Source organism: Anastrepha ludens, chromosome 3, assembly GCF_028408465.1.
Source record: "Anastrepha ludens isolate Willacy chromosome 3, idAnaLude1.1, whole genome shotgun sequence".
Lineage (NCBI taxonomy): Eukaryota > Metazoa > Arthropoda > Insecta > Diptera > Tephritidae > Anastrepha > Anastrepha ludens.
In genome coordinates this window covers 121,401,878-121,419,261 of record NC_071499.1, presented here as the reverse complement: position 1 = coordinate 121,419,261, position 17,384 = coordinate 121,401,878, and the positions used below count along the sequence as shown (strand labels likewise).

The following is a 17,384-nucleotide window of genomic DNA, read 5'->3' as shown; positions in this document are numbered from 1 at the left end:
TTCGAGTATTTATGGGTGTATAGAGCTTTCGGACTCTAATAAAATATTGCCTGCATTAAAATTTTGAGCTTTTCTTATATCATGTGCTTTCTTACTGGCCCAATCAAGATCTTTCGAGCCTTTTAATACACTGGTTGAAAATTGTAAGCTTTTGAGCTTTCTGAAAATTATATCTTCTTTTTTTTTTGGAAAATTGTAAGCTTTTGAGCTTTCTTAAAATTATATATTTTTTTTTTTTTCGCACTGGACCATTCAAGTTCTTTCGGGCTCTTTAATACACTGGTTGAAAACTGTAAGCTTTTGAGGTTTAATTTTAAGAACGTTTTTTTACGTTTTTCGAAACTTATGATGCTGAAGCTTTAGATCTTGTGTATGCAATGTGGGAGCTTTCATGCTTGAATGCAGTATTTAGCTGTATTGAAATTTGCAGTGCGTGAGCTTTCATGCTCGAATGCAGTATTTAACCGTATTGAAATTTTCATTATTAAGCTTTCAAACACTTTTGAGCTTTCTCAAATATCTTGCTTTGAACGTTTTTGCAAGGCGTGAGTTTTGCATTAAGCTTTTGGATCATTTTGGAATTTTCTAACTCTCCAAGTGCACATTTCTCGAGCTTTACACTCTGTTGTTTTGAATTTTCCAACTCTCCAAGTGCACATTTCTCGAGTTTTATACTCTGGGTAGGTACTATTTTCTTTTATGCTTCAAAGAGATGTGAGCTAATTTTAGTGCGTTTGAATTTATTTTCTACAGCGTTTCGGGGGATGCACCGAATTTATTGTCATAAAATTATATGAATAGAAAAATGAGTAATAGCGTTATCGCTCTGTTCTCTTTTGTGACACTATTACTATTGTACTTATTATTACTAAACCTACTACTATTTAAACATATACTACTACATACTACGAAATATTTCATATGAAAATAAAAATTTGCTCGTTTGACTGCCAACACAGAAAAAAAATGGAAATTATCAAAAAATAAAAGAAAAAAATATGTATGAAAGCAGCTTTTCTTGATTTAAAGAAAGTTTGTATTTATAGAAATTTCGGCAGAAAAAAGCAAAAACAAAAAATAAAAAACAAAATAGGCAGCCAAAATGTAACAAGAAATGCAGAAACCTAAATAATGAAAACTAATAGACCGACCAGCGTTAAAGTTTAGAGATTAGTTGGGTACAACATTGTCGTAAACGAAATTTAATTAAAATTTATATGATTAGAAATAGTTGAAGCAAAAGAAAGAAATAACTGAACAGAAAAAAGGCACACCTAAAATATTACGAAAACAGACAAAAGTTACTATTTGGTAGAAACGAAACTAAAAAAGACAGTCAGAGAAATTCATACAAAAAATATAGAATTAGAAGCTAAGAAACAAAATCGAGTACTTTGGTGAAAAAAATGCAGAAAATGAAGGATATCAATTTTTGGCAAAAAACGAAAAGGGGAAATGCCTACCATGCAATAGCAGTATAAAAACTAAAATACTACCTATACATTAAGGCAGCAAAATTTAAATGGACTTTTTTGGCATACTTGAGAAAAAGTTGAAAAACAAAGCTTAAAAATAAATTTCTGTAAAACTAAATTTATGCAGTTGGGACGTTCGGAGTGAAAAAAAGCTTTTCACTTCAAACTAAATTCAACTCCCACTACTCAGTTGCTTTTGACTACGAAATAAAATTAAAACAAAAAACTTTGGCGCATACGAAAATTTGTAGGAATCCTAAGAAAATATGAGTATTAATAGTTAAAAAGCTAATAGGAATTAAAATGCTGTATGGTTTTCGAAAAAGCAAAAACAAAAAAAAAAAAAAAACAACAAACGCAAACAAAACATGAAATCATAAATACTGCAAAAAAACGTTTTTGGTGCAATAAATTTTACTACAGCAAAACTTAAAGAAAATTTAATTATCAATCTAACTATGTGTATAAAAAAATTAATTTTGCAATATTGAAATTAAACAAACAAACAAAAAATAACAACAACCACTTTAGGCATTCTATGGCAATGTTTAACCAATTAATCGCGGAGTTAACGGCAGTGCAGTTGCAGGCGTGCGGAACAGATAGCCTTAACGAGATTGTAGAGCTGAAAAATAGCCGAAGTGGATGTTAGAAAAATAACGCCCTAAAAGTATGCAATTTTTGGGCACTTCTTGCATTAGATTAGCTCAGCGCCTGGTCTTGTATTGAATACTTCAAGCCTTAATTACGCTGAGAAGTGACTCACTTGCAATTGCATTCCCCATGCAATTACGAGCAATGCTGCTGGAGTGACAGTCCTTGGTCGGATCGGTTAAATCCGGGTTGTTCCTGTAACGTAGAAGCGACTGCCGTGGGGGAAACGTGTGCAAACTGAGTCACTTCCTGCTGTTGTTGTGCCGGCATTCAACTGTGCACGACACTCGCAGACCAAATATAAATCGCTGTCGTTTCGGCAATTTAGATTCGACTCTAGCTCGTGGTAAGCTGTTTAAGGTGCAAGTGTATAATATACTTAAGAGCGTTAAAAGTTGGCGGCCGCCGTAGCCGAATGGGTTGGTGCGTGATTACCATTCGGAATTCACAGAGAGGTCGTTGGTTCGAATCTCGGTGAAAGCATAATTAATAAAAACATTTTTCTAATAGCGGTCGCCCCTCGGCAGGCAATGGCAAACCTCCGAGTGTATTTCTGTCATGAAAAAGCTCCTCATAAAAATATCTGCCGTTCGGAGTCGGCTTGAAACAGTAGGTCCCTCCATTTGTGGAACAACATCAAGACGCACACCACAAATAGGAGGAGGAGCTCGGCCAAACACTTAACAGAAGTGTACGCGCCAATTATTTATTTTTTATTTTTTTTTTTTTTGTTAAAAGTCTAAAGACCATTTTTTCTGTGCTGGGTTGACTTTGTGGAGCTTTCAAACTAAGCGTTTGTTAGCGTTAGTTTAACTGGAAAGCTTGGTTAATCTCCATTGAAAAGCCTGGTCCTCAGCAGTTAATGCGCTATCGTTCAGTTCTGCACTGCATAATTTTAGGCTGAAAGTAAAAAAAAGAATTCAATTATGCAGCTGTCTGTGTCAAGTCATCTGTTTATTTCAATGCCTTCAACTGCGAGCTATAAAAATAATAACAAATTTATTAAATTTCCTTGTAAAAACGTCCATGATTTTTCTTCCTTCATAATTATTGGTTTCTTTGATTTATTTTATTTTATTTTATTTTTTGTCTTTAAACCACAACACTTCGTAATAAAATCAAAACTACATACATTTCCACTTAAAACTAGAAAATAAAACTTCAATTGAGCCATAAATAACATGAAATCAAGCAAACAAGTGAACCAACCAACCAACCAACCAAACCAAACCAGTACTTCCAAACATACTCCTCCAATACCGGTTACAGAGTAGTACCTTCAAACATTTAAATGAAAAAAGAAAACCAAAAACCAAAAGCTAAGCTAAAATTACTTAAATAAAATTTAAAGTAAAATCAACGCAAAATACCTTAAAATCCGTCATTTCCGTTATCCGCACTTAAAAAGAAAATAAAAAATAAATGAGAATAAAACAAAGATAAAAACAAAACAAAAATGAAGAAAAACAAATTAAATTTAAAGCACACATACATACAAAACTACGAAATAGCCAAAATGTTTGTGAGCTGTGATGAAAGGGCAATGAACGGTGAAATTTAGCGAACTTTTTTTATTTTATTATTTTATAGGAATCAAAAAGAAGTTTATAAAGTGTTGATGGTGCATATATGGGTATTTTTAAAGCAGAACTTTTTTCATTTTTTCATAAGTAAAGAAATTTTAAATGAAATTTTTAATTTTTTTTAAATAGTTCGATTTTTTCTTAAATAACTGTAAAATTAATAAATAATTGAAAAATTAATTAGAAACTTTTTTTAAATATTTTAATATTTTTAAATAATTTTGTTTTTGAAATATTTTTTTTAATAATTGTTTTTTTTTAAATATTTTTTTTTTTTAATAATTTTTTTCAAATAATGTTGTTTTTGTTTAATAATTTTGTTTTTTATCAATTTTGTTTTTTAAATATTTTTTTTTAATGATTAGCTTCTTTCAGTCTTTAATGATGTATGTACTCTGTATTAAATTTTTGTTTTATTTCAGAAATTTTAAAGGCATACTAAGTGACCGTAACCTTTTTAAAATTTAATTCCTAAATATAATAAAAATTAATAAATAATTCTTAAATATTCTTAAATATAATAAAATTAATAAATAATTGAAGAATTAATATATTAAATAAATTAAAAATTAATAAATAATTGACGAATTTATAAATAAATGAAAAATTAATAAATAAATGAACATTTTCTTTAAATAATTTAAATTTTTTTTTAATTTTTGAAAAACATTTACAAAAGAGCTTTCTCTTTTGATAGATATCGAAAAAGTAATAAAATAGAAAAAAATTTAAGAAAAAAACCTTTTTAAACAGCTGTTTGCTTTGAAGCCTGCATGCAGATATTGTCTTCGCCTTTTATTTTAATTGTGAAATTTTGTATCACATAGGTATGCATGTTTTTAATTTAATTAGTTGTGAATTTCTAAAATATGGAGTATATATTTTTTGAAACTAAAAAAAAAAAACGTTTAAAATAGGATTTGCTTTTGATTTTTTAAGCAGCATGTTGTTTTTATTAAAGTCTTTGCAAAGTGAAATTTTGTCAACATTTGTCAAATAGATTGATTTATTGATTTTTTTAATGATTAATTTTAGGTTTTCATAATTAATTTTGTTTTTCATAATATTAATAATTTTTTAATAATAATTTTTTTTTTAATATAAATTTTGTTTTTTAATAATAATTTTGGTTTTTTAATAATACAATTTTTTTTAATAATCATTTTTTTGTATAAAATTGTTTTTTTAATAATTTTTTTTAAATATTTTCTTTTATTAATTAATTTTTTTTTCATATTTTTTTTTTAATATTGTTTTTTAATATTGTTTTTTTTTTTCAATAATTAATTTTTTTTAATAATGAAATAAATTTTTCTAATCGTTTTTTTTTTTCGTTTTTCTTTCGATTGAAAATTATTAAATAAAAACTACACCTGCAACAACACCATTTAACGCTCGTCATCACAGCTCTGTAGATAAATTAATATAATTTAGGTTTAATCATTTATAGATTTTAGTTTTTTAAATCAAATAATGTAACTGTTATTTATACATTTTTACCAACTCTATGTTGCTGCTGTGAAGAGTGTTTTCTTTTCTTGAAAAAATCGTACGTTTACAAAACTTACAGCAAGTTTTTGTCTAGCGAATCCTAGTCGATCTTTACGAGAAAAGAGTTTCATTTGCACTGCATTTGAAAAAGTCTGCCTAAAAGTATGCCAGGTTAAATGCAACTTGCCAATGTATTCTCTCTTCTAATTTCCTTCTTAAAAAAAAAATAAATAAATAATTGGCGCGTACACTCCTATTAGGTGTTTGGCCGAGCTCCTCCTCTTATTTGTGGTGTGCGTCTTGATGTTGTTCCACAAATGGAGGGACCTACAGTTTCAAGCCGACTCCGAACGGCAGATATTTTTATGAGGAGCTTTTTCATGGCAGAAATACACTCTCGGAGGTTTGCCATTGCCTGCCGAGGGGCGACCGCTATTAGAAAAATGTTTTTATTAATTTTGCTTTCACCGAGACTCGAACCAACGACCTCTCTGTGAATTCCGAATGGTAATCACGCACCAACTCATTCGGCTACGGCGGGTTTCCTTCTTAAACCTAAACCTAAATCTATGGCTACCTGTCTACCGCAGCGTTTTTCAAGTAGTTAAAAGCTTTGTTGTTGTTGTTGTAGCAGCACAATCATGCCCCTCACATGTACAAGAAATGTTGCCGGATCGCTCCGCTAGAACAGAACAGACAGTCGTGGGAACAAGTTAGAGTAAAAGAGACTGCTTTGGGCCTCAGGGACTCCTCTGTTGCAACACAACCGATTCTATTTACGCTAACAGTGAAGCTGACATCGAATCTCTATAGTGTCAGAGGGTACTTCATTCAAAGTAGCAATCGAATGTAGAGTTGTTCGAAATAAGCAGGCAAAGAGATGTGCACGAACGTTGTCTGGGTACCTGATTACAAGGCAAATTGCATTGTAGATGGCTAGAAAGGAAACTGATCTTAAATCGGTTAATTTTGTGGGCACACCTTTATACTCAAGCAAGATAACCTTTGAGATAACTACACAGGTCGGGTCTAGAAGAAGTGAGCACAAAAATAGCTTTCTCATCAATCTAGGCGGTCCTTCCATTAGTACCATGGTTGGTATCATCACTGGTCAATATCCAATGAGAACACATGGGAAACGTGTGTGGTTTCTCTCTAATGTCTTCTGCCCATTGATGTATGTACGTGCACCTCGAAATATTTTCCAGCTCGAGCACATGCCAAAGCTTACAAGTTTCGAACTGATGCCAATCAGAAGGGACGCTTACAAGGTCTTCGACGGTAGACGGAAGGATTGGTGGAGGTGCATGTTTTCATGAATTAAGCAATTTTTCTAGTACAGAGAATGTTTATCTAATGGCTGCTGTCACAGCTGCAGGAATGAGGACGAGGTGGAGTAAATTGAACGTTTCTTCTTCTGCCACTGTCCAGCTCTTGCCAAAACGCGACATCGCTGTCTAGCCTATTACTGCTTTGGGGGTGTGGCTGACTTGGGACTCACAGTCATTCATAGCATTTCATCGTTTTCCACTTTACCAGTTTCACCACATTGTGAATTAGAGGGGAGCTTGAGCCCAAATAAGTAACTTCACATTGGACCTCCAGCCCTAAATTGGTCACTCTGCACTCTTATGAAGAGTGGCAACCAGTGCAACTTAACCAAACCTACTTTTGGGATTTTTCATTCCCATAGTGCAGAAAAGCAAAGTTTTCTTACAAAAGTTTTATTTTTCTTGGTTTCATAAACTATAATTTTTTTATAAGAATATAATAAGAAATAATTAAAAAAGAATTTTTTTTATTAAATTAAAAAAAAAAAACATTAAAAAAAATTATTAAATTAAAAAAAAAAAACATTAAAAAATTTAATGGTATTTTAATTTTTTATTAAACAAATTTTATTAAAAATTAAAATTTTATTAAAAAATTTAATTAAAAAAAATATTTGTAATTATTAAAGAAATTAAATAAAAAAAAATTATAAAAAATTAAAATTATAAAAAAAAATTTGTTTTTATTAAATTTAAATGTTTTTTCAGAATTTGAAATAATTATAATTTTTTTTTATTAAATTAAAAAAAAAAAATGTATTAAAACATTTAATGGAAAATTTTATAAAAAAATTCAAAAAAAATTTTAAATTGACTAAACATTTTTTTTTAATTAAAAATTGAATTAAAAAAACATTTTTTTCATTAAATTTTTTAATACAATAAAAAAATACATTTAAATAAAAAAATTTTGTTGTTATTTCAAGTTCTTAAAAAATGTAAAAAAAAGTTTTAATTTCATAATTTTTTTTTTAATTTTTTAATACATTTTTTCCATTAATAAAATTTTTTTTATACACTTTTTCTTATTTTATTAAATTTGTTTAATAATTACAAATATTTTTTAATAAACTGTTTTCAATTAAATTTTTAATAATTTTTTTAAACTAAATTTTTTGTAAAAATTTTGTATTATTTTCCCATAAACTTCCAATTGCATTTCTAGCAAACAGACAAATATTTTCAACAATACTGTAAAATAATTCTACGCGAAAAACCTGTAAAAAGTGCATAAGTTGAAATTTTGAAGTAAAAAAAAATAAAATAAAACTATAATAAAAAAATTAAGATACAAACAAACGCAAATAGACATGTGTGAATGAATGAGGCAGACATTTAATGAATTAGGCATAACGAAATGAATTGCATTTATAGGTGAATTTACCACCATAGAATTTACAATTTACTCACTAAACACAATTCTAGGCTCTATGTTACATGCAGATACATATACATATATGTACATATGTATGTAAAATAGTTATGAAGAAGCATTACAAAAACAACAACAAATTACAAGATAATTACTACAATATAAAAAACGTGCAGCATTTCCATAACCCAAGCATAAAAAAATTAAAAAAAAAAAAAAATTTACTAAGGAATTATAACTACTAACATACAAACATAATAAGTTAATTAAATAATGGTAAATGAAATGCGTAACAAATGCAAAAGTAAAATATTTATGAAAAAAACAAATAGCAGACAGTGGAGTAAAATAAACCAAACCGCGCATAAATAACGAATGTAAAATAATAAATAAAAACAGCTAAAAATTTTAAAATTAAAAAAAGACACTGCAAAACCAAAATGTTACATCAGCGCTACACTGTAAAAATCCAGCGGGGAAGTTAAAATGCGTTGAACTACAAAACTTTATACAACTCAAAAAAAAATTAAATATTTAAGTTTAACAGTAAAACAAAGAAAAATACTATACTTAACTATTTATAAAGTTAAAGTAAATATTATTATTAATTAGTAATTAATATTTATTTTTAAAAAATTAAAAAAAAAAAAAAACAAAAACAAAACACAAATCATAGCATGTAAGTTTAGTAAGCGTAAATGCGTGTCAGAAAATTGCAAAAAAGTAACAAAAATCTAAAAAAAATATTAAAACTAACTAGCTCTACTTACATACATACATACATACCACATAACTAAAGTAAAAAAGCATGAAGCAGCATATGTAAAAAGTTAAAATTGCAGTTTACAGTAACATAGTTTTAGGCGTAGGAGCATAATAAAAATACCTACATATGTACTTACTTAGGAAAAAGATATGAAGGCATCTAGCATATACGCGTTTACTTAACGGCAAAAGTGGAAAGCATAAGGGCAAAGAAAGTAAACAAAAAAATTTATATATACATACAACAGCAACAATTATATGTATACATATATATATAAATATATAGTATAAAATAAAATTTATAAGCAAAAGCTGGCAGAAAATCTGGACCCAGTCGGAATTTGAATTTAAAATTTATGCACACAAAAACAGGCATGCGGGCAGGTGTGGTTGAGGCGAAACTGTTTAGTAAAGGCTTGAAAGGAGAAATTAAGCAGTGTGAAAAACTTTCTCAGCACAAAATATTAAAATAAAACAAGCGCGCAATTCAGAAAATAACTTAATTTTTTTTTATTTTTTATTAAGAAATAGCTATTACCAATTCGCAAAATATTGCAAAAAAACAATTCGTTGCAATTTTTTCCACATTTTTATCAATTTTTTCTGCCAAACAGTCTAATAAACTTCGAAGTATGCATTTTAAAAATAAACCGTTCGATATTCTTAGGAAACTTCTTACATTTTTTTATTTTAATTTTGTTTTTTTTATTTTTATTTTACTTTAATTGTTTTTATTTAAAAATTTTATGTAAAACAAAAATTAAAAAATAAATTTATATAAAATAAAATTAATTTTTTTTTAAAGCAATAAAAATTTGTTTTTAATTAATTTAAAAAAAATTTTAACTAAAAAAATAAATAAATTGATAAATTAAAAATAAAAAAAAATTTTTATTATCTTTTTTTTTAAATTTTTTATTTAAAATATTTGTATAATAAAATTTTTATATAAAATAAAAAAATAAAAAATTAGCAATTGTTTTTAATTAATTTATAATTTTTTTTTAATTTTTGTATTATTATATATAATTTTTTTTAATTAAAAAAAATTAATTTTTATTTTATTTAATTTATATTTAAAAAAAAGGTTTTTTAATCTTTTTTGTCTACCTTTTTTGACCAAACGCTTTTACAAGCTCGCAAAATATTAAAAATCAATGATGCATGCTCGGTTTCAGCAATCAATTGTAAAATTTAGAGTTGAAATGCAAGACCAAACTTTGCTATTCCAAATTTTAACAGGCTGATAAATGAAAAATTGATTGGTGAAGTTGATTATTAAAGTTCTTAGAAAGCGTCTTTATTTAAATTTTTCAAACAATATTTTAAAAAAATTCGTCGACATTTTAAATAAACCTTTTTTCCACTACAAACTCACAAAATATTAAAATCTCAAGGAACTTAGTTTTTGAATTCGTAAATCTTACGAAACTTAGTTTTTAAATTCTTTTCGACACAACAGATCAAGAAATTCACAAAATTAAAAAAAAAATTGAGAAACTTTGCTTTTAAGCTTTTTTCGACAAAACAGATCGACAAACTCACAAAATTTAAAAAGAAAACAAGCAAATATCTTGAGAAACTTAAAACAAATAGACAGATTAAAAAATTCTCCAAATATTAAATAAAAAATCAAGCGCTTTTTCACTTTTTTTACCGATTTTATATTAAAAAAAATCACTCGTAGTTCTTAGGAACATATCTTTAATTTTTTTTTTATTTGGACAAAACCCAGATTGACAATTTCATAAGAAGTGTGATGAAACATTTTTGAGACCAATTTTGTGTATTTAATTTAAAAAAAAAAACTCGTACTTAACAAGCTTCAAAAAACATATCTGCCAAACAGGCTGATAAATTCACAAAATATTTAAACACACAAAAATTCCTAAGAATATATTTTTACCTTTTTTCGGCAAAGGACATTGTCAAATTAAATTTTTTTATATAAATTTTGTGCGTATTATTTTTATATCTGTACACCTGCGGCTCATAAATCGCGTTGATTGATTTTTATTTTGCATGCATGTTGAGAACTTTCTTCCATATAAAGCACGTTCGGAAGCCTTTTATATGGGAAAAAACGCTTAACACCTTTGCGAGAAAAAAATTGTCAAAAATCAATGAGCCACTTGAAGCTTTCACTTTATTTGACTAATATTGAATGGGCTATAATATAAAACTGCATACCTAGATTTTTTTTTTTTAATTCTCAATAAAAAGTAGGAAATTTTGATGTCCTTTTTTGTTTGAAAATTCTTGCAGTATTTGTTAATTTTATACAAAGTTTGGAGCTTTGAGTTGAGTAGGGATTTTGTTGTAGAATGCAATATAGGAGTACTTTTTTAAAAAGAAATACAAAAAATTAAAAATTAGTAAAAATTAACAAAAAAAAAAAAAAAAATAATTAAGACTTGGCAATTCGTCACGCTGCTAATATTTTCAATGCAGGTGTAGATATGTACAACCCGCAACAAAACAAGAACAAGAATCTGCATGTTGACTAATTTTGTCAATTTTTTTTTGGTTTGGTGGAATGAATTATGTATTTTTTTCTAAACGTGTGGCTCATTGCCTAACAGAATCCAATTTTCAAATTTTATTCAAAATTTAGGAAAATTTCACAAGCTTTTCATCCCGATTCCACGGTTTTTAATAAGTTTTTTTTTTAATTTTGTGATACATAAAACTTTCTATAATTAAAATTTCTGATTATTGTTCTAAATTCCAAATTTTCTAATATATAATTTTAAATATTTATAAAAATCTACTAACTCGCTTGCACTAAAATTTCAAACTCATCAAAAAGGTTAAAGAAAACGAAAGTTTTACTTGAAACTTAAAAAAAAAAAACAAAAGAAGTTGAATGAAAAGCTGTAAGGAAAAGGACAAACACAAACAAACAAGGTTTATACATATATATACAATATATTAGGTACATAGAATATTTACAAACAAGTAAAAAATTATGCAGAATATGAAAGTTGAAAAATCGGAAAAGGGGAAAAATTTAATCGAAATGAACAAAATGCATAAATGGACACACATACAAACATACATCTTAGCTACACAGTTTAAATTATTTCAAATTTGCTTAAAATACTAGGATGTCTGTTGAAAAGTATTCAAGAAACGTGCTATTTTTTTTCAAATTTCTATTTAAAAAAATAAATAAAAAAAATTTTTCAGCAACTGGTTTTTTCAAAACAAAACAGCAAATTTTAGTTATATTTCTACCATATAACAAAAACAAAGGTACCGCGAATGTTTAGATAATTTCTGCGACAAGTGAAAACCAACAACAAGCAAGACAACAAATACCAGCATTAGTACGCATATTTACAAAAAATACAACTACAGAAATAAAAAGCAAATGAAAATAGTAATAAAAATAAAAAATTATTATGAAAAGGAGAATTTCTAATGCCGATGATTAAAAAAAAATAAATAATAATAACAATAAACGATTTGCAAATATTACAGACGTGTGCAACAAAACTGCATTAATCGAACAGTAAGCGAAAGTAATTTAAGTAAAACCCTTACACACACACACACACACACTTGGATATATTTATAAAAAATTATAAATATATCTTAATGAGTTTAGGTTTATAATTATATAATATTGAATACTTATTAACAACAATAACAAAGGAAAATAAAAAAAACAACAACCAGCAGCAAAAGCATTAAGAACTTATAAAAAATTTAATATTATTAATTAACAATAACAAAAGGCAAATAAGAAAATAATTAAGTATGCATAATAAAGCAAGAAAAAAACAACAAGAAAACTGCAAACCCAAATTGCAGCAATTAGAAGCGGAAATTGAAAAATAAGAATTATAAGTTGAAAAAGAAAAAATTATGAACAAAAAAATTGCAAAATCTTTAATAAAAATATTATGATATAATCAACCAAAAAAAATCGTTGCTTTATTGAGTACTTTTAATATTTATTAAAAAAAAAATAGTCCAATTAAAAAAATAATTTCCAAGTTAAAAAAATCTATGTTGTTTTCTCACCCACAAGCGGCCACTAAAGGAATTTACAGTGCGTACGAAATTTGTTTCGTTTTAATTGTTTATTATAAGCATATTTTAAATACATATATTAGCGTATTTTAGTTAAATTAGTTGCATTTTTTTTGTTTATGAAAAATTAAAAAAAAAAAAAAAAATTTTTAATGTAAAAAGTAATAGTTTAAAATTTATCTCATTTTCATTTAATTTCCCTCAAATTCTTTGCTTCATTCCAAAGAAGAGCACTGCTTATTAAATATCCCCTTTTTTCTTTGGCTCTGTTTCAGGCATGCTTCTGCATCTCGGCTCTCACTCCTCCTCCTCGAACTTGGTGTCGTCAAATTCTTTGACGCACAGCAGCAACAACAGCAACAACAATAACGGCAGCCAGCAGCAGCCCAACAGCCTCGGCAGTTTGAGCAGCAGCAGCAGTATAACGGGTCTTCACCATCCAAATAGCTTGTTGCATACACGTAGCGGTATGCGTAACACCGCCGCACTGCCCTCTTCATATTCCGTACCCAAGTCCGTGTATAAGACCCAACAGCAGCAAACGCAGGCGGCTGCTCTGTTGGCAGCGCAACAAGGCCTTCAAGCGCTACTCTCGCCCTCCTCGTCGAGTCACAACAGCATTGGTAGTGGCAGTGGCGTTGGTGGTAGTAGTGTTAGTAGCAACAATAACAATAACAACAGCTATCCGCATGCCATGGACTGTGATCCACCGCAAATGCCGCCACCGTCACGTTTTATCGGCACAAGTGGCATTTCTCTGTCCAATTCTGCCTCAGCGTCGTCGTCCTCGAATAGCAGTAACAGCGCCGGTAGCGGCGGTGGCGGTAGTGGTGGTGGTGGTCGCATGCGTTCCGCTCATCATACATTTATCGCACCGCCTCAAAAACCACCGCATATCCAACAAACACAGCAACAACAGCAACACCTCGCTACCGCACAACAGCAGCCACCTCCGCAACATAACAGCTATGCACCGAACTCACTGCCCGTGGAATTGGTGCATCATCCGTTGTCGGCAGCTGCCTCCCATCTAATGATGACCGATTCGAGCGTCATAACTGCCAGCACGGGTGGCAGCACATCCGGCCCACCCTCCTACACATCGTTGCTGTATCAACAACAGCAACAGCAGCAGCAACAACATCAACAGACGCAAGCGCCAGCTCACATGTACGCCTCGATGCCCGTGCAGCATATGATGTCCGTCGCCGACATGTCGCTGCAGCATCACCACCTGCAACAGCAACAACAACAGCAGCAGCACGCACAGCATCAGCGGCGTGGCGGTAGCGTTGGCGGCGGCTTCGGTGGCAGCAACAGTAGCTTGATTGGTGCCGGCAGCCTAATAGGCGGCACTGGCGCTATGAGCTCCAGCATGTCGGGCAGCGTTGGTGCTGGCGGCGGCATTAGCAGTGTAGGCGGCAGCGCCGCCGGCAATGTTGGTGTTGCGGGTGGTGGCTCGGGTGCTGGCGGTGCTGACGCCTCGTCGCCTATGGTTGGCGTTTGTGTTCAGCAGAGTCCTGTAGTTATTCATTAGTTAGTTCATAATACATGCATACACACATCGGTATATAAATATGTATATGTATGTGTGTATGTATGTATGTACGTAGGCATATGTATACGAGTATATGAATACGATATGTTTGTAATTAATTTTAAAGAGCGTTAAACAAAGGCGAAAGAAAGCAGCACACGCACACACCCAAACACGTTTACACACACATGGCATTTACTTGGAATTCAAATGCGCACTGTGTCGCAGCTCGATTTGTGCCAGACAAACAAACAGGAAAAAAAGCAACAGCATTTGCTGCATTCAAATGGTGAATTTCGCTTGAAGTTCTCATGCGTTCCACAAAAGGGGGAAATGAAGTCCGCAAATTTGTATTAGCTGTAACCAGAGCTTATATTTATTTTTTCCGTTGCATAGCGAAACATAGGGCCCCAAGAGCTTTTTGGATACTGCGGTAGGGCGTTGCAAATCATATTGGTAGAATTTACGTGTCTTGCAAAGAACTCACCACCGCTAAACTTCGATACTATAAACATATATTTGTAGGTATCGACTGCACGCAGCAGCTTTTGGAGCTTCGGTATATGCATTGTGGAGTCACTTTCGCAAAACTTATTACAACATTTGGATTTTACATGCAATGCTAATCCAAGTTTACTTGGTTTGGCCTTCAGCCGTAGTGAAAAACGAGATTGTGAGAGTAACTTCGGCTGCCACGTCACATGGAGCTCAGCAGCAGAATTCTAAAATTCTGCACGCTCGTCCGCTGTTCACACGGGCAGGAAGCAACATGAGCGAAGGCTGTGTTGATTTTGTTCGCATATCACCAACACAATCTCAGTCTTTTTCGTAAACAAACCGCTATCATGACCCTGGTTACGTCAGCCAATCAACGGATTCCTTCAAAATCGCTGAGACCCGGTTAACGGTCTTATCTTGGCCACACTTCTAAAAATCTTTTCACAATGATATTAACCGTTTTGCAGTGCAAAGCTCAAAGGCCTTTGGTGCATTTCGTGGTGAGATCGCATGAAATTCACACTTACTGCATTAAGAAGATGTGCTTTAAAGTCTGGTGATATTTTTAACTTGGTTCCCATTATCATAAATTGTATGGATGATAGATTTACAAGGGTTGCTCTTTAACTATGTGGAAAAAAGAAAATTATGAGGGGAACTTTGGCTTCTACGTCACATGGAACTCAGCAGCAGAATTCTGCCCGCTCATTTCACACGTATTCACACACTCTTCCAAACAGTCGTTGTTCAGACGGCAACAAAGTGTCATTGGTTGAATTTTTCGCATATCACCAACACAATCTCAGTTTTTTTTTTTTAACTCATCCCCTGTTTCGTAAGCCTATCACCTAATTCTGTCAAATTCACTCAGAGCCGAATAACGGTATGTTAAAGAGAAGACCTCTAAGAATCTTTTCACCATGCATACATAGATTTCAGCCTGCTCTCTATTTAACAAAAGTTTTGCAATGACTCTACAAATGGATGGCATGAGAAAATAGTGTATTTGGACTTCATATTCATTTTCTGCGATTATTTTTCGCAGCAAATGTTTAATGATTCATATGCTAAATGCATGTGTATGTGTTACATTGGAAAATATGCTGCAATTCACATGCAATCCACATATGTTCCACAGAATTTTACATGTGTGCTTATGTAGTTAACCTGGGAGGAGCATTACAGATAAACCCATGAATGATAGGTATTCAATTCGCCTTGAGACAAATCTAAATTGGGGCCGTTTATAAAATAAAAATAAATAATTGGCGCCTACACTTCTGCTAGATATTTGGCCGAGCTCCTCCTCCCATTTGTGACGTGCGTCTGGTTGTTGTGGAGGGACCTACAGTTTTAAGCCGACTCCGAAAGGCAAATGGGTTTTATTAGAAGCTTTTTCATGGCAGAAATACACTCGGCAGCTTGCCATTACCGGCCGAGGGGCGATCACTATTAGAAAAAACTTTTTCTAACATTTGCTGTATCAGCGTTTTGTAGCGTTGTTTATGCTTAACCAAAATAATGCGGCGGCAACGTTGAGCGATTGGAAAATCCGCATTAGGAAGTGATATTAGATGCCGAACGAAGAAATTGTCACTGTTGAAGAACTACTCGTAAATGCTGATGTTTGTTTGCTTTAGTTTGACGTAGTATTGTCACCCTTTGCTAACTATGCCACCTCAGCGTTAACGCTAGGCGACAAAATACGCAAAGCTCGGAGCTCTAAGTAGTCGCTTAGACTTCTATGGAATGTCTTAGACTTCTATGCTAGACGCAAGCCTATGTGGCGCCCACTTATGTTCCACATAGTATAAAGGACGGTTTTGTTTTGCATATCACCGAAGAGTGTCCGCCCAAAACTGGTGTTTTATGTAACGTCGACTTACAATCCACACCAAATTATAGATTTCGCCTACGCATATGCATTAAGTATTCCCTCGAAGCGGAGCGCGCGCATTAATTAACTAAGGGCGCAGTAAGTCCGCATTGACTTCCCTACATAAACATACACATACATACACTCAAATACATGAATTCTTAGGTGCGAGTATGTAATTATGGATATGTGCTATCAACTGCCGGCAGCAAAAGTAAAACAAAAAAAGCAAAAAAAAAAAAAAACTATAAATATTGTGAAACAGTTGATTTTAATCAATCAATTCGATCCAGCTTGACTACCTTTAATTAGTTGTAATTTAAATTTATGAGAATTGAAACAGTTTGTTGCCCGTCATCTGCATTCTACATGCATACCGTTAATCAATATGTGTACGATTTTGCGTATCCTTAAACTTAATGTGACAAGAACAACAACAACAACAACAACAACAACAAGCATATTAACTAAATATTTAAAGTTTTAATTCTATTTAGTCTATTATTTGTAAAAATTTATTTTTTGCGCTGTAAAAGTGTAAATGCCTCATCGTACGTCCCATGTTTTTTTGTCTATTTTGTTGTTTCATATACATATATATATATGTACATACATTATTTTTTTGCTCAGCCAATCGACACTACTCTACATACTTTGTATTTTAGTGTAGTCATTTACATACATACATACCTACATACACTTATATTGTTTTTTCTCGCAACTTAATATTTAATTACATAGTTTATAAAGACAGTCTTAGAATT

At 31.0% G+C, this 17,384-nt stretch overlaps 1 protein-coding gene across 2 annotated transcripts in view; it reads left to right on the top strand.

Moving 5' to 3' along the window:
• LOC128858947 (serine/threonine-protein kinase minibrain) overlaps positions 1-16,895 on the top strand; it is a 133,263-nt gene extending 116,368 nt beyond the window's left edge. For both annotated transcript variants that reach the window (XM_054095560.1, XM_054095559.1), the window contains one exon: positions 12,985-16,895. In XM_054095560.1, the coding sequence (XP_053951535.1) occupies positions 12,985-14,246 (1,262 nt within the window). In that variant the 3' untranslated portion in view covers positions 14,247-16,895. The remainder of the gene's footprint in view (positions 1-12,984) is intronic.
• Positions 16,896-17,384: the final 489 nt, after the last annotated feature.